Below are 23,780 nucleotides of genomic sequence, written 5' to 3'. Positions count from 1 at the left end.
CGGGGCTGCTGCATTGCTTTGGTATCCCTGACGCTGCTGATATGCCGCTGGCGATGGACTCGCACCCGCCGTGTGGCCTTGATACCATTGACGCTGCTGCGGCATTGGCTGTAGCTGGCGCGGCTCAAATTATACCTTCCGTATGGCGTGCGAGATGTTCCCTGCTGTGGTTCTTGTGGGACTACCGTTGCTGGCGGCGTTTGCGGCGTGTTATATTCAGAACGCGGCGTGCATCCGAGAGGTGGAGCGGTATACATGCCGGAGCGCAGATTGCTCCCGATAGCCTAAGCGGCTGGTGCTATGCTATGTAAATGTATTTTTAAGCTCTGAAATAAATCCAAATGATTGAAGAAGTTGTTTATTTTGAACTAAGTTTAAAGTCACGCGCGTTGATCCCAGTACCTAAGCTCTTACCTAGTTACAGTCCCCACAGTACCTAATTTGAAATATTACTGCCCTGTTACTGCGTGCTGTTTAAAAAAACCTGGTGGTCCTTTCGTAGGGGCTTACTACATGTATCAGAAAGTGAGACGTCTCAGAATAAAACAAAAGCATAAAGACAATAATTTATTACAGCTATCTTAACCTAACTTATAATCAAACATAACCTAAAACTACGCTATAAACAGCTGATCGGCGGGCACGGCGGCGAAGAATGCGTCGACGGCCATCACCACCCGCTCAACTATGGATTTGACAATCGGCTGCGCTATATCCTCCATCACCTCCCGCCAGTTGCTGTTCACAAACGCACTGACTGGGTCCGCTGGAAGAAAAATATAATCTTTATCAAATCGATCCAAAGCAAAAGAACATACATACATATATAAATAGACTAGCCTTTCGCCACTTTCACCCACATTAACTACGGACAAGAATCATGATGAGATATGTATGCATAGGAAAAATTCGTGTCTAGATTCCTGTCCAGCGGTGGTGTAGGGCTTATAGCACGCAGCACGGATTGCTGAGGACCTGGGTTCCATTCCCAGCGCTGGTCTCTTTTTCTGGTTTTTCTGTGCATCCATGTCTCAGTTTGTATTTTCGACATACATTAGTAATCCCTTACGGTTATATAGTGTATTGCCTTTGCCGAATAACAAACAAACAAACGTTTTGACAATAGATAAACGACTCTCGTTACTTCATCAGTCCACCTAATTCCCATTTTCTAAGGTTACGTCTTCTGGTTCGGCGAGATACTCGTATTTAAGTTATTCAACAACAGAAAATAATCTCACCGAGCAGCTTGTTCCCGTTGAACAGGTTGTCGAAGTCAAAGGAGGTGCTGGTCTTGACCTGGTACGTGTGCCTCCACTTGTTGATATGCCAGTGCGTCTGTCCATCTGCGCCGGGCACGTTGGTGATCTCTGTGCTGGCTTTGATGATGATGTCACCTGGAATAAACGTCAAAAGCCATAAGTATCACTATCACTAATCGAGTGTTGCCATTATTTCCAGATTGAAAGTTTCTTAGCGAACTTCCTTCCGCTGGCGTTCGTTTCGTCATAGTGTGTTGTATGTTTTTATGTGTTTTAGTTTTTAAATGGGTCCCACTGAAAGACGGCGTTGCGGCTTGCCGTAACACTATGCTTCAGTGGGGTCCACTTTATACTATTCGATGTTATTTTTATTTTTTTCCATCTAATGTATTTTTATGAGTATCGAATATGTGTAAATTTGATGTTTCTCTCTCTCTCTCCCTCTCTCTCTCATCATCATTCATCAGACTGCGCACGGGCGCCGGGTGGTGGGTGCAAGAAGGTGCATTTACACACCTTGCAGATAAGACAATACCTAGACCTAGACCATATACGAGTATTGATTTATTAATCAATAACCTAAGAAACAAAAAGTTGGAAAACCCCCGACTTTGTCAATTCAAAGTTCAATATCTCAAAAATGGCTAACACGAATTTGATGAAACATGTCTAAAAACTATCGCTAGAAAACCTGATTTCAAATAAAAAAAACCGCATTCAAATCGGTCCACCCGTTAAAGAGCTACGGTGCCACAGACAGACACACAGATACACATAGCGGTCAAACTTTTGCAAGTGGTAGGACCTTGTGCAAGGTCCGCCCGGATTGCTACCACCACCTTGCTCGCTAATCCTTCCGTGTGCTTGCACTGTTTTGTTTCGCTGTGGAGAGTAAAACGGCCGGTGAAATTACTGGCACTTGAGGTATCCCATCTTAGGCCTCTAGGTTGGCAACGCGTCTGCAATACCCCTGGTGTTGCAGATGTTTATAGGCGGTGGTGATCTCTTACCATCAGGAGACCCACTTGCTCGTTTGCCATCCAGTCGAATAAAATAAAAACTTATAACACCCCTCTTTTTGCGTCGGGGGTTAATAAAAATTACACAGGCTTTTTGAAAGCCGTCTTCGTCGCTGCCCTACAATGACGGAACACTCCCTCCGGCCAGAAGACCCAAACCATTAATAAGAATCATCTTTTGCATGAATCTATCTATTTACATTTGTTGTTTAAGTATACATTATTTGTTTAATGTTTTTTATCTGTTTCTTACTTCTTTGTATTGTAAAGGTTGCATGGAAGATATTGATCTGAAGCGATAAGGCCATCTATTGCTTCATCATCATCATCATCATGTCAGCCGAAAGACGTCCACTGCTGGACATAGGCCTCCCCCAAGGCCCTCCACTCAGACCGTTCTTGTGCTTTTCGCATCCACCGCGATCCCGCGATCTTAACCAGGTCGTCGCTCCATCTTGTTGGAGGCCTACCGACAGCTCGTCATCTATTGCTTAACTTAAACAATTTTCACATATTGTGGTGTACAATAAAGAGTTATTGTATTGTATTGTAAGATGGAATAAAACCTATAGTTACAAGCACAGATTTCAATCTACAAGCATGGATCTTCTTTGTCGGATACTCTTGACAGAGCAGTCGTGGTCACGGCTGTCACTTCTCTGCTGCAAGTGTTGGGAATCCACCCCCTTAGATATAATGCTGCCAATCTTCAACAGTCAGGAAATTAATAAACTTACGGATCGTAATGGTATTCTTCCCCTCTCCCTGGATGGGGAACACCAGCAGTTGCCCGCTGAGCTTGTAGGTTCCCCGCAGCACGACGCTGCAGCGAATCACCACGACCAGTTTGCCTTTCTTCAAGTCTAGTCTGGTAACAAGACAATGTTTCAGGTTAGTTTGTCTCACGTGGCACAAGCTTGATACAGCTTACTGAAAAGCACAAATTTATGCCTATGAAGTGTTCATGGTGGGCGCTGGCCGCACCGAAGCAACTAGAGGTTTATGGGGAGCATTCCTCGCATAAATGTAGCTATCATACGGTCGCGGGTGAGCAAAATAATACGCAGTATGAGGAAACAGGACGACAAGGGGTCTGCTGTGGCCGAGCACTCAATGGACTCGGATTCGACGCACTATATCAGATTTGATAGGGTATCTGTACTTGCGAGAGAGAAATTTTTCATTCCGCGGAAAGTGCGTGATATTAGTCGTCGTCCGAATTTTAACCGGGATAGTGGTTGGACGGTACCTCCGAGTTGGAAAACGGTGTTAAATACTCGTGCTGCGTCATCGGTGTGTGTGAACGTACCTTTACAGAGCGATGTTGTTAGTGTTGTGTGCTACCCTACATTTGACAGTTGTAATGAAAATGATGATGAAAACGCGGGTAGTTGTGTGCCGGTGTCAGTTTCGTCGGGTAGTCGCGCGAGCAGAGCGGCGGCGCGCAGTGCGCGTGTTGCAGCAGCCGCTGAGTCGCGTTGCTCCAAAGACGAAGGGCTACGGATTAGCCCGAAACATGTCGGGCTAAACTCGATTTAAGACGTGAGTTATCCGGGTCAATATATTTAATATGAGTGAGTCTCACGGTAGTTTCATGTTCAAAATAGCAAAATAATTGTTTCAGTTAATTGATATGGACCTCCGTAACGCCTGATTCAATAAACTGATTATGGGGGAGGCCTAATCTATGTATGTCCCAACCCTGGATCAAAGGGGGGGGGCAAACCGGGGCACTTGCCCCGGGCGGCAGTCTCATGGGGTCGCCAAATCCTTGAGACAAGAAATGAAGAAGGAAAGAAGAAAAATGCTACTCATTGGCAGTTTTAACAGTTTTTCTCAAACACTGAAGGGGGGTGCCACCATCAAGGTTGGCCCGGTTCGAAAAAATCGCAGATCCAGGGCTGGTATGTCCAGTAACAGTGGACGTCCTACAGCTGATATGATGATGATAACTATTCCCAAATTTAGAAGCGATTTATCTTTTTCATCTTTCGTTTGATTTACAAAACGAAAAATACGTGGCCAATATTTTTGATGATCTAATTGACGTATTAAGGGGTGACACTCTTTACCGGCCGGGATAATACCGAAATGGAAATACCGACCCTGCTTTTCGTGTACAGTCAGTGCCCTAACATATGTAGGTATCCACTATGCAACTAGTATGAAAAAGTTGATAGGTACATAAGTTAGGGAACCGACCGCGTACACGCCCATACATACAAACTCAATTTTTTTTACCCAGAACACTATTGACCTAGTCTCAAACGAATCAAGGCAACGGATAATCGTAGTGTAAGATAAATACATATATCAGTACTGAAATACGAAGTAAATCTTTGACTCAGGTTAATTAATTTGTATTATTTATCAAGCTAGAGTTAGCTCTTACTAAGATTCAAACTCAAGACCTCTTATAGTCTGATTCACCAACCTTAGACTATGCAGTCGTCAACATAAAAAGCAGTTGTAACTATAAGTCTACTGTCGCATCAGCATCCATACTTCCTCAGTGTCCATAAGTAAGCTAAGGTCGCACCAGTAGGGCTGTGTCGAGGTTACTACATCGATGATACACAGACAGCCAACCGGTCGAACAACGGATTGGGCAACAAGTTCTTGGTTTTGGGTAAATTTTTGCTGGCGTGTATCGACACGTGAGCGCTCGAGTGACGATGGAAATGTGGAACATAACTCTGGCCCTGCAGGGCTACTACGAAACTCGAAACTCGAAGTTCGTGTTATGCGGTCCCTCTCGCTCTCGTGTTAAATGGTATAAGTGTCAGAGGGACCGCACGACACGAACTTCGAGTTTCGTAGTTGCAGGGCTCCGTCACAGGAGATGACTAAAGGAGTACCTAAATGACGCTTCAAAATCTTCAGCCGCACGGTCGTATTTAGAATGTTTTTCTTGGCTATGTCTTGTGTGTGGTTTTTTGCCATGTATAAGGTTACTGTAGGAAGAAGCGTCGGCATTTACTAAGCGAACGTCAAAGAACACTTTCCTAGCAGGTTCCTAAAAGTCACCAATAAGTGCTGGTTGACTCGTACTTGCGTCACGCATTATTGGTTCTGTTTTATTAAAATATTCATTATTTCTCGAGACATACATGTCCAACTGCCCGTAAAAAACAACTGTCCGTTTTCCTCATGCATATGAACTTTATGGCTATGACAATGACCGTCGTGACCGATGACATTGTCTACCACAATACAATCGAGAAGCGCATTGAATAAATAATGAAGTAGGGAACCGTAAATTATCTCCTATGTTTTACGATTGTGGTAAAGCAAGTTAGAATTTAAGCTTTATTTAAATATAAATGGTGCGAAAATATGATGATTAAGGTCGGAAAAACGAGTTGTCGAGTTGAAAAAAGTTGAAAAACCCCGACACTTCAAAGTTGAATATCTCACAAACGGCTCAACCGATTTTGATGAAACATGTCTAAGAACCATCGCCTCGTCGCCGTCATCGAACGAAAACCTGCTTTCAAATAAATAAAAATACATTCAAATCGGTCTACGCGATTAAGAGCTACGGTGCGACAGACAGACACACATAGCGGTCAAACTTATAACACCCCTCTTTTTGCGTCGGGGGTTAAAAATTGAAACTCAAGTTAGCTGGATAAAGCTTCAGTAATGCATTACTACTATGTACTTATAGTAGCGAAGAAGACTTATCTCATGTAGAGAAATGTGAATAAAAACTATATTTAGTTAATCAACTTAGAAAAGTCGTTCTCAAAAAAGGCTGAACCGATTCCAATGAATCATAAAAAAGAACCACCGTAAAGAAATTTGCTTTCCCGAAAAAAAAAACCGTATCGAAATCGGACTGTCCGTTTGAGAGTTTATACATATAACCCTGTACTACAAGATTCTGGTGTTTGGCGAATCCAGGGTTGGCGCTTGTCTTACTCAAAGACTAGGAAGCAGTTAGGAGATATATTAAGCAGCCAACGTCTTAGGGTCGATGCCTGTTTGCTGTGCCAGAAAATCTTAAAAACTTTTTTACTTTGGAGTTTAAGGTTCAGTAGAAATAAAATAGAAATAGAAATAGAATTTATTTATAGTCAGTTTATTTTTATTACTTATTTGCCTTTTTAGACAAGAATCAAGAATTAATCTGATTTCGAAATGACTTCCAGAAATGAGGTTTTCGCTTCGTCGCATTCTTTTTTTTTTCAATGTAGGTACTTAGTACTTTTCAACCTTAGCCTTATGGGTGGCGCCATGGCCGTCACGTCGACGAGGTCGATAATCAAACAATTGCGTGATTAGGTCCACATTTCGCAGACACAATTAGGATCACGATAGTTTCAGACTGCATACCAGAGATAGCGAATTTGTCCTTACTGTGGCATTTTTGTTTACTTATTTAGCCATGTCGTGCAGTCACTAATAATTTATAAACATTCATGATGAACTTTGTACTGGGATCTTCTAAAATAGCTGTTAGATATTATTAGACCAGTCTTAACCTCCTAAGCCTTCCCGTACTTACCTACTTTATAAAGGATTAATTAATACTAAGAATAACGGCCGAATGTACTTTATAAAGTACAAATTGTTCATTGAATAATGAATTCTAATAATATTGAAATAATGTCCAAAATAGCAAAGCAGGTCAACCACGTCTTGGTCTTAGGCACTAAGTTTGTTATAAAATGTCAGGACTCAGGAGGTTAAATAACCTAACCATAAAAATTTAATTTTTAATACAAGCTTTTTTTGCTGACTGTACTTTTTGTTGACTGTACTTGCATTGTCACCCAAACTGCATTTGCATACCAAATTTCAAGTCGATACTATTAACCGTTGATGAGTTCCGTCCTGCGGAGACGATCCTGGCTGGACTACCAGGATGTCAAGCACTACTATGATAGATTATTGTATTGTCACATGATTTACATAAGTATGCCAAATTTAAAGTCAATCCGACATAGACATACATAGCATATTAAGGGCGCGGGTAGTGTTATAAAAAAAGTGTTTTTAGCTAAAAAAAAACAATTAAAACAGATGAAAACAACATATATTTATTTTCTAAATTTGACTTTTTTCAAGACGACGAAAATAAAATTTGATCTCATGCCCTGCTTATCCGTACCGTACCTTGTATAGCGTAGGGGACACAACACAACAACAGAGAAATTTCTCTCTAGGCGCACGCGCCTATTAAAATTACATATGTTTGCAGGCGGTAGAACCTTGTGCAAGGTCCGCCCGGATTGCTACCACCATCTTGCTCGCTAATCCTGCCGTGAAGCAGCAGTGCTTGCTGTTGTGTTTCGGCGTGAAGAGTAAGACAGCCGGTGAAATTACTGGCACTTGAGGTATCCCATCTTAGGCCCTAGGTTGGCAACGTATCTGCAATACCCCTGGTGTTGCAGAGGTTTATGGACGGTGGTGATCTCTTACCATCAGGAGACCCAGTGAATAAAAAAAACATATGCAAACAGACAAACTTTGACATTTGAATACAATCAGATACTAATTTGATCTTTTGTACAGAAAAACGAACCCATGTCTTTTTTCATACTTACCTATTTTTTTTTTAAAGTTCGAAAGAATTATTTAGGTTTTTTTTCAACCACTGTCGCTGGTGACCAAAGTAATTGTTTGTAGTTAATTTTGAACTTACTTCACGCCATCGGCTGTGCAGTCCTTCAAGCCAGTGACAATGTTGTCTTTCAACGCAAGATGCAGTCCAGCCTCGTCAGTGGTGACCAGCTTCAGCACCATGGGGTCCAGAGACGGCACCGACAGTTCCGGGATGCCATTGGCCAGGATCGGGATGGCGGCTTGCGCTGACGCGAGGATGCAGGCCGCGTCTTCCGCCTTGCAGGGTTTGATGAAGGGGGCTGGAACGAGGAAATAAACGTTTAGTGGATCCAAGAATGGAATATGTAAATTATACCTCGTTGAGTCTTGCCAGATTCTTCTCAACAGTGGTTTTTCCAAATCGGCGGTTGATTTTTTAACCTTAAAAAGGATGTTATAAGTTTGACCGATATGTTTTATCAAAATCGGTTCAGCCGTTTTCGAGATATTGAACTTTGAAGTGACAGTCGGGGGTTTTCCAACTTATTGTTGGTTATTAATTAATTAGCTTTTGCAATGTGATAACGTCAATTTGGCTTTAGAGACTGAATACCAGAAACCTGTAATTTGGCGTGAGTCACGTGGAAACAAATCATGGTACCTACTGCACTGGGAAAGTGAAGCCGCGTGATAAAACTAGTGTAATTACAAATGAAAGTAACAATGAAATCCTTACAATACCGCGGATCCGACCTCGGCACCTGCGGCAAGGTTCAAAATGTACACTTATTTACTAAAAATATCGCTCCTGCCGGTCAAGGAAAACGTGCAGAACTTCTTAGCGCTGCACGTTGGCCAACATTACAGCAATAACCGCTAATTGAAATGATAACTTTTGTATATTATCGTGATTAAAGCTTGCTAATTGCTTTCTCACAATTTCGTGACAAATTTTCTGACACGGCTAGGATTACAATGATTGATGCTTAGTTTTAGTTTCAGAATTTTAAAATAATTTCCATATGTTTGTACTTTAAGTACATTTGTGATATTGAGATCGTTTTTAATTTTTTTTTTATGCGACTGGATGGCAAACGAGCAAGTGGGTCTCCTGATGGTAAGAGATCACCACCGTCCATAAACATCTGCAACACCAGGGGTATTGCAGATGCGTTGCCAACCTAGAGGCCTAAGATGGGATACCTCAAGTGCCAGTAATTTCACCGGCTGTCTTACTCTCCACGCCGAAACACATAGTGCACTGCTGCTTCACGGCAGGATTAGCGAGCAAGATAGAGGCAGCAATCCGGGCGGACCTTGCACAAGGTATTATCATAAGAATTAAATAAAATACTAAAATTTTAATTCAACTACTAGATCTGATTATTTACGCGTGCGGAACGGCGGGTAATCACTAGAGAACCTGACTATGAAGTTTGAGGTTCCGGGTTCGATCCCGGGTCTTGGGTGTTTAATTGGTGTTTAAGTTCTTGCATCCTTTTATTTATAATAAATTGGTGAAGGCCTGCGGGATAGCGGGAACCACCCCACGCGAAGCAAAATTTAAGATTGTTGGCTGGTTGAAGGATCTTAACTATAGTCAAACGGAAGAATTGCTAAAGATCGTAACATAGCTTTTCTGATGTCTTCTAATTCTGTAGCCTTACTTACCTTTCAACCACACACACACACACATACACACACACTCATATACACACACACAATACATGCATTTTTGCTTTATCTCTTCTTCATTAAACTGATAGCTAAGTTCTTATATATATGTTTAAAAGCCTTATATTTCACTTTATGTAATCGGCTAATACTAAGTAATTTTTCCTATTGTTAATTTATTTTAAAACCGAATCAGGCCGCCACGTGACAGGCATTGCCTAGTGTGGGGCCGCTGGATATTCATTGAATGTTAATAAGGTTACCTTTAATAAACAATTTTTATTTTTATTTATTTACTAGCTGTTGCCCGCGGCTTCACCCCCGTTGTAATTTTTCTAATTTTTCTGCCATAAAAACCTTCTCCTGACAATAACGAACACAACTAAAAAATAATTATCGAAATCGGTCCAGCCGTTCCCGAGTTTTGCGCTTAGCAACACATTTTACGATTCATTTTTATTTATACAGACTAGCTGTTGCCCGCGGCTTCGCCCCCGTTGTAATTTTTCTAATTTTTCTGCCATAAAAACCTTCTCCTGACAATAACGAACACAACTAAAAAATAATTATCGAAATCGGTCCAGCCGTTCCCGAGTTTTGCGCTTAGCAACACATTTTACGATTCATTTTATTTATACAGATTTTAAGTATGTATTCATCTATAATACTATTCAATGGAAAAAATCAATTGTGTAAACAAAGCATTTTCACGATTACTCCGTAGTTACTTACATTTGAACGCCAATCCCGATCATATTCACATCTCAATGAGCTCAGCACTGTTTTTAACAATCATTTTATCATTAAATAATCGTGTAAATATGTTTATTTTATAGAATTAAATGGAAGACGAAAATCCGTTATATTTGTCAAATTGACATGATAATTTTTTCCTCACCGAAGTTGGTCTATGGTCGGTCTAGTCTCTGGAAATTTAGTGCTGTACCAACAAAATTAATTATTTGACTGAACCAACCTTACCTACCGATAATTATGGCTGGCTCTGCAAATTAATTTATTCGTAGATATTAATTATTTGTGTTAAGTTACACTATTTAATGAAGGTTTATAAAGGTTTCTAATCCTATCCTACTATCCTACTAATCCTACTAATATTATAAATGTGAAAGTTTGTGAGTGAGTGAGTGAATATGTTCGTTACTTCTTCACGCTGAAACGGCTGGACGGATTTGGATGAAATTTGGCGAAAAGTTAGATAACATAGGATACTTTTTATCCCGATATTCCCATGGGATAGGGATAAAATCTTGAAATAACAACCGCTCAGCTTTGTCATGAAAATTGGTATATAGATAGTTTGACATCTGGAATAAAACATAGCCTACTTTTTATTTCGATATTCCCACGAGATAGGGATAAAATTTCGAACTAATAACCGCTGGGCTTAGAGTCATGAAATTTTACCATGATTGTTTTTAATGTAATGTCAATGAAAACAACGATTTAATTTTCGGGAATTCCCACGGCAATTTTTAAAAATCCCGGTATTTCAGCTGTTGGACCTAATGATTTACGTGTGCGAAGCCGTGGGTAAACACTAGTTGGACGATAAAAGAGTATTATAGTAGAAATTATGTAGATTTCTATTTACTAGTACTTATCATATTTACTGTGGAGTCCATTGTTGGACCAAACAATCATTTTGAATCACTTCCCTGTGTCTACTCTCATTTCCCTGTCTTATGTAAATTTAAAAATGCCTCTTCTAAATTATATCGAAAATACAAACTGAGACATGGATGCACAGAAAAACCAGAAAAAGAGACCAGCGCTGGGAATCGAACCTAGGTCCTCAGCAATCCGTACTGCGTACTATAACCCCTACACCACCGTTGGACAGGAGTCAAGATACAAATTTCTCCTATGCACACATATCTCAGGTTGCCTTTTTCTACTACGCTACTTAAGCAGCAAAAAATTCTAAATTAATCCATATTTTAACTGACCCTTTCAATTCTAAAATACTCCATCATAAACCTTGGGGAAAATATACGTCAAAAAATATAAGTGGATATACATGTTTCACCATTTTAAAAATTCTACCCTTAAAGGGGTATAAAGGGGAGTGTAAGTTTGTATGGAAAAAACGTTAGGTATATATATTTGAAGATATACCTAATCCTAAAACTTCGTGAAAATGCTATTAAACATTCTAAGTTAAAAGGGACATGGAAACATTGTGAATGACTCTTGAACAGGACTAAGAGAATACGTGATTCGCCATTTTAAAAAATTAAACTTAGGGAAAACATTAAATAAAATATGAGTAAATTCAAAATAATTATTTACTGCTGATTGAAGTATCTTAAAGAGCTTTCACATCACTAGAGCCAACGTCAGTCAGTCAGTCAGCCAGTCGTCAGTCAAGTGTCAATGTCAGTCACCACATTTGTTTACACAATTGATTTTTTCCATTGAATAGTACCATATATAAGTATGTTTATCCGTTGCCTAGTATCCAGTACCTACAACTTTGCTTAGTTTGGGACTAGGTCAATTGGTGTCAATTGGCCCATGATGATGATATTTATTTATAATATAGATAAACACAGCGCTTCACAGTAATATAAAAAGTAACAATAAATATCCGCGTCGCTCTGCAAACAGACAAACACGCTGACATCAGCTCAAACAGACGCTAAATAAACAATTTATTTGTCAAGAACAATCCAGGAAACTGGACCCAAGGAACCCTACTTATAGAGAATGTGGATTATACAGATCTAGTGAACAATATTTTTTCATCGTATTTTGTCGGATAACTTCGTATTTATCTTTCTTTCTTAATGAGGGCTATCGTTTTTTGTCTCACTAGATGGCGCACTGTTGCGTGAGGTTTGTAAGTATGGCTTTCAAAGTCTGTTATTACGGGCGTGAAAACAAAGTTTAGGTTAAAATCATATTTAATACATATTAAAACCGTACCATAAAAATATCGAGCATGCCACAGTGTTGCATAGTCCCCGTTTTGTTCGGAAAAAAGGACGACAAAGGTTTCCAAAAGACAAAACTGTCTCAGAACACAGACATCCATTGCCCCGGAACGCATATTTGCCATAATGAATTCAGATATTGCAAAATATTCACAAAATTATTCTAATTATAAATAAACCCGCGTAGCTCACCCAAAAACTATGAGATTTGACATTTCGGAGACCTCACGCTACACTAGCGCCTCTAGCGGCGAATTCATACGCGATAGCCCTCATTAGGTTAACTTCAGTGAGTTAGTCGAGTACGCAACATAAATTCGAACATTTCCGCCGAAATATGATAGCAAAACATTATTCAGTACACTGTACTAATTTTAAACTTATTTTTAGATAAAAGCTAAACTTGCAAGTTGGTGCCGTGGCGTCTGGGGCTGCCGTTGGCGTGGGACGTTAGAGTATGTGTTTTTATTTTTATTTTTATGTTAAAATTCATTGTTTAAATAAATATAATAAATCTGTGCATCTATTTTTCAGTTTGTATTTTCGATATAGGTTTTACGGGATGACCGTAAAAGTAACAAAAAATTTGGAATTGAAATAAAAAGATTCCAAAAAACCAATCTTAAATATAATAAAGTTTTAAATTGGCAAGTGAAATATCTAACCTCTAGCTGCTAACTCATTTCAACCCTAAAAATACTTTTTTTTTAATGAAGCTTGAGAATTATAATATAAAATTACATGTATAACAATAAGCATTTAATTAATAAAACTACCTGTCTGTCCTAAACTTAAAATACTTACATAAAATAAAATAAAACCTTTATTATATTTTGAATCGTATTTAGTGGAACATTTACTGGCACTACTTTAGCCGCTGCCAGATGTAATCCATCCCAGCCTATATACGTCCCACTGCTGGGCAGAGGCCTCCTCTCAGAACAAGAGGGCTTGGGCTATAGTTCCCACGCGGAAACCAGATGTAATGATTGTGATTAAACGGCGACGTTAGCCTTCGGTTTATCAATTAGAAGAGAAAGAAAATATTCATTTTCATTGCACAAACTAAAATTTTACATGAAGCAGTATCCGGTGTCTCAAACTCGGCTAAAAGAGTACTTAATTTTATATTTTTGTGAGTCGTAACCAAATTTTTGTTGTAAAATTTGATGTATTTAATTATATATATGAAAAACACCTCCTCCTTTTTTAGAGCCGGTTAAAAATAGGAATAAACACAATGTTTATCCTTGAAAAGCAAAATTATAGAGCAAGATTCAAGAGGTTATTCTTAGTTATGTTCAAATCTTTATCAGTATAGGTCTGTATTTTTGGATATAGTTTTTATTTGACGTATTTACTTTAATTTAGGAAAGCTATAACAAATGTTACAAATATGTAGTTATAATTTAATTCTTACATCCCGTTTTCTTTATTGTTTACATTTACCCACAATTTCGATTGTGAAGAATTCGTTTATCACTATTCCGTTGGAACTATAGGTACAATTTTCCGGGATAAAACTATTCTATATCCTTCCCAGGGTTTCAAACTATATTCACAGTACATTTCATCTAAAATGATTTAGCGGTTTAAGTGCGAAGAGAACACACAGATAGATAGAGCTACTTTCACATTTTATAATAAAATTGCTAAGAATTATGTAAAACCAATTTAATATTTATAAAAAAATGAGATGATCCTGAATAGAATATTATTATCAATTAAGTACTATTTAAGTCGCACAATTATTATTAAAATTATTGTGTTTAAAACATGCCATTTAAAATCGAACTGTACCTTCTACTCTACAGTAATCACTTTTTTTGGTTTAAAATGGTACTGGCCATTTTTATAAGTTTTTTGCAAGCTGTCATTAACTTTTTTTTTTATTTAAGTCTGATTACGGTCACTTCTAGTGGCTGCTTTACTAAAAATTTGGTAAGGCCTTAGACAAATATGTAATTTGGTAACAATTTAAGTGTAGTCAACAAAAATGTAAAAAAATATATATTAGTAACGCTTTGCAATTTTAATTGTTTCGTTATATAAATAAATAAAAAAACAATTAAGCTTTATTAACACGGAAGAACTAAACAGTATAACATGTAAAAAACAAATTAAATTTTTGTATCGTCTAGCAACACAAGCGAATTGTTCTCGTGATACATATAAGTTGAACTGTAAAAATCTTAATTAAATTACTGTTCTTTAATATAATTTCTTCATATTTTAAAAACCTTCAATGGAATCCTGGCTTTTTGAAGAAAATATTTTCCTAGATTACCTATTCATTTCCCAACGAATGATCTACGAACGTTTTTTTTCTGAAACTGTAAACTATTCTGGATATATTTCAGGACTATCTTACAGAACTCTATAAGTTAGATTAGTTTTATAACAATGCTATTATACTTACTTACATTAATAAAAAATAGTTCGTCCACATGGAACAGCTGGGAAACGACACATTTGGAAAAAGAAATTTCGGCGAGAAATTAGAGCACTTTTTAACACCTTATTAAAACAGACTTATAAACTTACCCGAAGCGGACCGCACCCCCAGTATCACAGCCATGAAACAAAAGTATCGTAACATTTTAAATTTTAATTAATTATTACTAAATGATAAAGATAAACAATCGATTATACCGGCGCAGGCGCGTTTAAGCTCTGACGCCGACAAGGCCGCGCGCGAGCTTTTATGGCGTTCTCGGATTCTACGCTGTAGGTGTGTGGGTCAAACCGGCGCACGCGCTGATGCCGATTATAGTATTCATATTATAGCATCATCAGCCGGAAGACCTAGTCTGTCCACTGTTGAACAAAGGTCTCCCTTAGAAGGCCCTTTATCATTAACCGGAAGTAGAAGCGTCCACAGCTGAACAAAAGCCTTAGAACGCCACAATGAACGATAATTTGCCACTTGAATCCACAGGTTGCTTAGTAGGTATACAGGATGGCTTATTTAGATCGGTATATGGGAAAGTCTGACACTTAAGACAATACGTAGTTGAGAATGTAAGTTTTATTTTTCAAAACGGCCGGGTTCGATTCCCGAGCTAAGTACACTTTTTTGAAATGTATGGATGCAGTTTTTCTTGTTATTAAAATCGATTTTGCTATATCACAACATGTGAGCAATAAATCACTTTAACTTTGACTTTGACCGAATAGAGCGAGAAATTATGTCGATCACTCGTGCTTACGGTGCTGCCCTCAGCATGGCGTATGACGCATACGTGTTAAAGGATGCATTTGATACACAGAAAACAGACAGAAAGCTAATTTTTCAAAGCACAATATAGTTTCACTACAATAAATACACACACACACACACACACACAAACATCACGCCTGTATTGTAACGTTACCGCTTCGGAGCCACTTTTAGCAATTTTTAGGGTTCCGGAGCCGAAATGGCAAAAACGGAACCCTTATAGTTTCGCCATGTCTGTCTGTCTGTCTGTCCGTCCGCGGCTTTGCTCAGGGACTATCAATGCTAGAAAGCTATTATTTTGCACGGATATATATATAAACTATGCCGACAAAATAGTACAATAAAAAATTAAAAAAAATATATTTAGGGTACCTCCCGTATAGACGTAAAGTGGAGGTGATTTTTTTTCTCATCCAACCCTATAGTGTGGGGTATCGTTGGATAGGTCTCTTAAAACCATTAGGGGTTTTTCGATTCAGTGATTTGTTTGCGAAATATTCAACTTTAAAGTGCAAATTTTCATTAACATAGGGCGTCCCCCCCCCCTCTAAAATCTAAACCGGTGGGTGGAAAAATTTGAAAAAATTCACAATAGTAGTAAGTATATTAAACTTACAAGGAAAACTATAGCCTTAACTACCTATACCTAAACTTGGAAGATTCCGTATAAAATACGAAATCCTTAGAAAACTATTACGTAAATTTTTCGTAATGGCTACGGAACCCTATTTTGGGCGTGTCCGACACGCTCTTGGCCGGTTTTTAGTTTTAAGTTTGACAAAAACGGTACAAATAGTGACAGGTTGCTAGCCTGTCGCCTACGGCGTATAATAATACATTATGTCAAAATGTAGTGAATAATTTTCTGCCATCGTTTTTGTCGGAAAAGTTCGTAGTTATCTTACTTTCTCAACTAGCTTACTGAAGTCAGGCCTATAGCCTTAACGTACTCGGAACTACCTACGTATAAATTTCTTTTGCAAATGGCATTTTTTTAGGAAATTAGTAAATAACTCACAAAAACAGACATACACACACACACACACACATCTCAGCCTTCTATATGTCACGCTGCAGGGCACAGGCCTCTTGAAATGAGAAAGATTGGGCCATAGATCCCATGCGGGCCTAGTGTGAATTGAATTAATTTCGCACATAAATTTCGAGAAACTCAGAGGTGCGAGTCCAAATTGGAACCCGTGATCCTATGGTTGAGACGTCATAGCCAAACCACTACGCTACCACGACTGCTTCTTGGTGGTACTTGGGCACTATAAAATAGTATTTTATGCAACTGTATCGTAATAAGGGTCGTTAAAACACGAGTGTGGGTTTCATAATAGGGTCACATGAGTGTTTTAAGGCCTAATTACGTACAGTTGCATACAATATTTTATCTATATCCATATATTAAATCCTCTATCATGTGTTCAAGAACCATTGAGAATGACCTGCATTAACGAGAACTAGGTAGGTATGTCTGCCCCACGAGCTGCGCCCGCGACGACCTGCTGCTGCACGTGGTCGCGGCGCCCCCCCCCCCGTGCTGTAATGATGTATGAAATCTCATTACAATACAGATTTCTGTATCCTAATGACTATTACGATACAGCCGTGTTCATAATAGAATCCAATATCGTAATGCTAATTACCTATGGTTTTTGAACGCATAATTGAGGATTTACTATATGGGTGTAGATAAACACATATTATAGTTGACAATTTGTAGTATTATGTATGTATGCTTTATTAGTACAGCACGAGCATGAACGATAGTCAACAATCGCTTCGTCCGGCACGTGTGGTGTGGCACGATTGGAAAACTCCCGCGCATCATTCATGGCGACTGGCGAGAGATCGAGCTCTAAGTATGAAAACGCCAATTTTCGGAATTACATCAGTCTACATATCTATTCTATCTTTGATCCATCTGACTGAGGTAACACTATCAGTCACTGAGCACATTGAGCGCGTTTGAGAAAGACTGAATATTCGTTAATGTTTTTTTCTTTGAATTGTTTTTGCAAAGAATGACGATACCTTCACTTATCGTGTACGGGTTTGCGATGGGCCCCACCCAGTCTTTAATCTTCTTTAATCAGGAATGTTTCTTTTATTTTTGCACTGTTTTTATAGTTTATCGAGAGTTATTGTAATGCACCACAATATCATTGTTATTGAAATTAATGTAAATATTACGACCAGATGGCCTAGTGGTTAGAGAACCTGACTACGAAGCTAGAGGTCCCGGGTTCGATTCCCGTGTCGGGGCAGATATTTGTATGAAAAATACGAATGTTTGTTCTCGGGTCTTGGGTGTTTACTATGTATTTAAGTATGTATCTATCTATATAATTATCTTTATCCGATGCTTAGTACCCATAACACAAGCTTTGCTAAGCTTACTTTGGGACTAGGTCAATTGGTGTGAATTGTCCCGTGATATTTATTTATTTATTTATTTTATATTACACTACAATCCTGGTTTGACTTGTTGAGGTTTAACTGTTTCGAAAATGGTTAAACTCATCGAGTGTTGCCATTATTTCCGGTTGCGAACTTCCTTCCGCCGGCGTTCGTGTCGTCATAGTGTTGTATGTTCTTTATATGTTTTAGTTTTTAAATGGGTCCCACTGAAAAACAGCGTTGCGGCTTGGCGTAACATTATGCTGAGTGGGGTCCACTTTATTCTATTCGATGTTATTTTTTTCCATCTAATGTATTTTTATGTGAAAATAAATGTTTCTCTCTCTCTCTCTCTTTGCTTCTTACGACCTCAGGAAAAAGCTGAAACTGAAGCTGAAAAGGAAGGGCTGTTAAAATTATTCGGTTTCCTCGTGTTACACCGTGTATAAGAAATACATCTGTTACAATAGTCAGTATCTGAACATTAAAAATATTTGAAAAAAACTGTTACGATTATATTTTTATATACTCAGCGGCGCAAAATTTGACCCACCCTTCGTACAAAATTACCGATTCTGCATACCTCAAAGGCCAGATTTTTTAGCCGCTCAGTATATATATAGGGGTATTTATTACCGCAATAGAATCCAAAATAATTATTTTTAGAATTATTTGCTCACGTTAATCTCACAAACAGCTTAACCTGAATGCGGATTAAGGATGCGGTTCTCCCTGGATTAACATTTACCTAGTGTTTACTTCGTTTGAGAAAACTTATTGGGTACCTATAAAATACGTATACGTTTCCGGTTATAAAATACGTGACACGCGTGACACGGGTCAATTGCTCGTAATTCTGCAAATGAGAAACAGTGCTTAATCTTTGTCTTTAAATTAACTCATGTATCTGTAAAAACAATTGAGTCGCTGTATAAATAAACATATTTAGATTTTTTTTATTTTGATTTTTAATACCTTTGTTATGGAAATAAACTGTAGGTTATAGGTACCCAGAGACATCCAAAACACAGAGGAGCATTTTCCCTGTATTAGGCAGCGTTTCCACCAGAGATGCGCGAGGATGTGTTGCGAGAAATTTGTTTACCACGAATGAACCAATAGGAACGCTGTCTTTTACCTATAGGCTTGCTCCGCCGAGCTGTTTCCACTAGAGCTGCGCTGAGCGAGGATAGATTAATGTAGCGTTTCTATTGGTTTATCACATTCCTCGCAATGGATCCTCGCGCTACCCTCTAGAATATACGGCCAAAAAGTGTTCAGTCGAATTCAAGCTAACTTGAAAAACATACCCATCACTAGGGCTGCCATCTCTAAAATTTGGCTACCAGCACAAGACGCGTGAAAACCCCAGACTTTGGAGCCCAAAACCCGGACATGTCAACAGGTTTGGTTTTTTATTAAACTTGGTCAGTAGGTATAATAAAATATAGGCCAATCAAATAAGATCCTTATAAAACGATTTACAGCTTACTGGAAATTAATTCTATGAAAAATTCTTATTACATTGGTCTAAAAATTAAAAATATTTTTAAACCCGGACTACAAATGAAACCCCGCCCGGACGCTCCCCGGACGCCCTCTAAACTAGGACAAATCCGGGGAAACCCGGACGGATGGCAGCTCTACCATCAACAGATCTTGCCTGGTCCATTTTGACATAACTTGCACTAATAAACAACATTAACATCAGAAACAACTAACACAACAAAACCAATGACATCAACATGCAAATTGAACTCGTTGATCATCAACCAGTAGCCGAAAACCAGTTGTTCACAAAAAACATGCTATTCTACTGGTATTTACTAGATTTCCAGCTGAGAAGCCTGCAAAACAGACAGATAGAAAGGAAAATAAAAGGAGAATGGGCTGGTTTACTAATTTTTCGGCGATAATTATTTAGAAAATTATTAGCTCACACACTATTTATCCCATATTTGTATTTGGGCGAAATACTTTTAGTCATACTTGTTAGAGACAAAATGCTGCACTTCGTGAAGAAAGCAAGCCGCTTTGCACAGTGATAGTACAGGCTAAACTGAGTGATTTGACTCGCAGCAGCGGAAGTTTCACCCCTTAGGAACAGAGATGGCGCCACTTCTTTAAAAAAATTTTCAAAAAATTCTACAAGCTAAAGTAATAGACCGATTTCAATGTTTAATATCTCAAATGAGAGCCTATTATATACGTTACTTATAAAAAAATACAAAAAAAATATTTACAAAAAACTTTTGTCAAAAAACGCCATCTTAAGTTTTTTTTTCTTACCTGATTTGTAGTTTTTACTTGATTGCTTAAAAAAACTGTATGCAACATGCATGGTTTAATGCATATACATATTGCTGAGTACATAACGAGTATTTAAAAAAAAACCGACACCGATACCTATCATATTTAACGAAATATGAAAGTTTAAATGTGAGCACAAATTTCTTTAAAAAATATTTCAAGAAATTCTACAAGCTAAACTAATAAACCGATTTCAATGTTTAATATCCCAAATTAAAGCTCATAACATTCGTTATTTACAAAAAAATATAAAAAAAATATTTACTGAAAACTTTTGGCAAAAAACACCATCTCAAGTTTTTTTTTCTTACCTGATTGGTAGTTTTTATTTGATTGCTTAAATAAACTGTATGCAACATGAATGGTTTAATGCATATACATATTACTGAGTACATAACAAGTATTCAAAAAAAATTCGACACCGATACCTATCATATTTCACGAAATATGAAAGTTTAAATGTGAGCACAAATTTCGTTAAAAAAATTAAATAAATTATACAAGCTAAACTAATAAACCAATTTAAATGTTTAATATCCCAAATTAAAGCTCATAAAATTCATTACATAGAAAAATATTAAAAAATATTTACTGAAAACTTTTGGCAAAAAACGCCATCTTAAGTTTTTATTTCTTACCTGATTGGTAGTTTTTACTTGATTGCTTAAAAACATTGTATGTTGTATGCAACATGAATGGTTTAATGCATACTTATATATATTTCTGAGTAAATAACAAGTATTATAAAAAAAACCCGACACCGATACCTTTCATACTTCACGAAATATTTAAGTTTAATTGTGCACGCTTTTCTTACAAATAAATTTCAACGAAATCTTCAAGTGAAACTAGTTCTCTGATTTTAATGTTTAATTGTTAAATGAAAAGAAGAACGAAATTACCTAATTTATTAAAAAAAAAAGTTTTTTCCTGGTGTTACGAAAAAATATAATTACTTTTAAATTAGTAATTATTAAGACAAAAAATAAAAACTATACCGTTTCCGGCATAGTTGGTTCTGAAAAGTAATATATATTGCTTAGTAGTTGGCGAATTTATTTAAAAATTAGCTTTTTATTTGATAGGTAGGACTACAGCTTATAGATATGTCACATTTGAAATAAAAGACTATGAACATCAATGTTTATCAAATATTTAAATTAAAACCTATAAGTCCTCTTCGGGTTCATCGGCAGATGTAGAACTGAAAAGGAAAAGTCGTTTTGAAGTACTTGTGCTATTCCAATACTACAAAATCACAGATCTTTTAGACACGGACTGTGTTGCTGTAATTACTGTTGAATTATTTTTGTGCCATTAGATCTAAAATTTTGTGCCTACCTGTGGAAATCAGTGGTCAGCATACAAAATAACCCTGCATTGAATATTATATTAACTTACTTTTGATTTGTACAGCCACCTTTGCAGAATTTACACTGGGCAGTGCATGGTAAGCTGACCCGACGACACCCACAACACATGGTATCGCAGCCAGATTTGCAGCCACAATGGTCCAAGAGTCTTAATTGCGACCAAATCGCTGTTACTGCCGACAATTCTGGAGTCCTTCTCTTTTGCCTTAGTCCATCCCCAAGAAGATGGACATGGTATGGACATGCTCTCTATAAACATACACTGCGTGCAGCTTACCAAGCGGGCCAAATATGGAGAAACGCTCTGAAACCAGAAGTTTCCGTACCATGTCCATCTTCTTGGGATGGACTAAGGCAAAAGAGAGTTGGCAAAGAAAGTAAGCCTCTTGACCATTAAGTATTGTGGCTGCAAATCTGGGTGCGATACCATGTGTTGTGGGTGTCGTCGTGTCAGCTTACCATGCACTGCCCAGTGTAAATCCTGCAAAGGTGGCTATACAAATCAAAAGTAAGTTAATATAATATTCAATGCAGGGTTATTTTGTATGCTGACCACTGATTTCCACAGGTAGGCACAAAATTTTAGATCTAATGGTAATCAACTAGGCACGAAAATAATTCAACAGTAATTACAGCAACACACTCCGTGTCTAAAAGATCTGTGATTTTGTAGTGTTGGAATAGCACAAGTACTTCAAAACGACTTTTCCTTTTCAGTTCTACATCTGCCGATGAATCCGAAGAGAACTTATAGATTTTAATTTAAATATTTGATAAACATTGATGTTCATAGTCTTTTATTTTAAATGTGACATATCTATAAGCTGTTGTCCTACCTATCAAATAAAAAGCTAATTTTTAAATAAATTCGCCAACTACTAAGCAATATATATTACTTTTCAGAACCAACTATGCCGGAAACGGTATAGTTTTAATTTTTTGTCTTAATAATTACTAATTTAAAAGTAATTATATTTTTTCGTAACACCAGGTTTTTTTTTTAATAAATTAGGTAATTTCGTTCTTCTTTTCATTTAACAATTAAACATTAAAATCAGAGAACTAGTTTCACTTGAAGATTTCGTTGAAATTTATTTGTAAGAAAAGCGTGCACAATTAAACTTAAATATTTCGTGAAGTATGAAAGGTATCTTGGTACTTGTTATTTACTCAGAAATATATATAAGTATGCATTAAACCATCCATGTTGCATACAACATAAAATGTTTTTAAGCAATCAAGTAAAAACTACCAATCAGGTAAGAAATAAAAACTTAAGATGGCGTTTTTTGCCAAAAGTTTTCAGTAAATATTTTTTAATATTTTTTTCTATGTAATGATTTTTATGAGCTTTAATTTGGGATATTAAACATTTAAATTGGTTTATTAGTTTAGCTTGTATAATTTATTTAATTTTTTTAACGAAATTTGTGCTCACATTTAAACTTTCATATTTCGTGAAATATGATAGGTATCGGTGTCGAATTTTTTTTTAAATACTTTTTATGTATTCAGTAATATGTATATGCATTAAACCATTCATGTTGCATACAGTTTATTTAAGCAATCAAATAAAAACTACCAATCAGGTAAGAAAAAAAAACTTGAGATGGTGTTTTTTGCCAAAAGTTTTCAGTAAATATTTTTTTGTAAATAATGAATGTTATGAGCTTTAATTTGGGATATTAAACATTGAAATCGGTTTATTGGTTTAGCTTGTAGAATTTTTTGAAATATTTTTTAAATAAATTTGTGCTCACATTTAAACTTTCATATTTCGTGAAATATGATAGGAATCGGTGTCGGTTTTTTTTTTGAAATACTCGTTATGTACTCAGTAATATGTATATGCATTAAACCATTCATGTTGCATACAGATTTTTTAAGCAATCAAGTAAAAACTACAAATCAGGTAAGAAAAAAAAACTTAAGATGGCGTTTTTTGACAAAAGGTTTTTTTAAATATTTTTTTTGTATTTTTTTATAAGTAACGTATATAATAGGCTCTCATT

The 23,780-nt window shown here is 37.1% G+C and overlaps 1 protein-coding gene across 1 annotated transcript; it reads right to left on the bottom strand.

Annotated features, from left to right (window-relative positions):
• Nucleotides 1–554: 554 nt before the first annotated feature.
• Nucleotides 555–15,147, bottom strand: LOC141436223 (protein takeout-like). The gene is made up of 5 exons (XM_074099111.1): nucleotides 15,004–15,147; nucleotides 7,932–8,151; nucleotides 3,019–3,149; nucleotides 1,242–1,397; nucleotides 555–766 (listed from the first exon to the last, which is right to left on the bottom strand). The coding sequence occupies exons 1-5, from the start codon at nucleotides 15,056–15,058 to the stop codon at nucleotides 615–617; spliced, it is 714 nt and encodes a 237-aa protein (XP_073955212.1). The 5' UTR covers nucleotides 15,059–15,147; the 3' UTR covers nucleotides 555–614.
• Nucleotides 15,148–23,780: the final 8,633 nt, after the last annotated feature.

The sequence above is a fragment of the Choristoneura fumiferana genome, chromosome 16 (genome assembly GCF_025370935.1).
Source record: "Choristoneura fumiferana chromosome 16, NRCan_CFum_1, whole genome shotgun sequence".
Taxonomy (NCBI): Eukaryota; Metazoa; Arthropoda; class Insecta; order Lepidoptera; family Tortricidae; genus Choristoneura; species Choristoneura fumiferana.
Note: the sequence above shows the minus strand (reverse complement) of the source record. Positions and strands in the feature narration are given on the sequence as shown.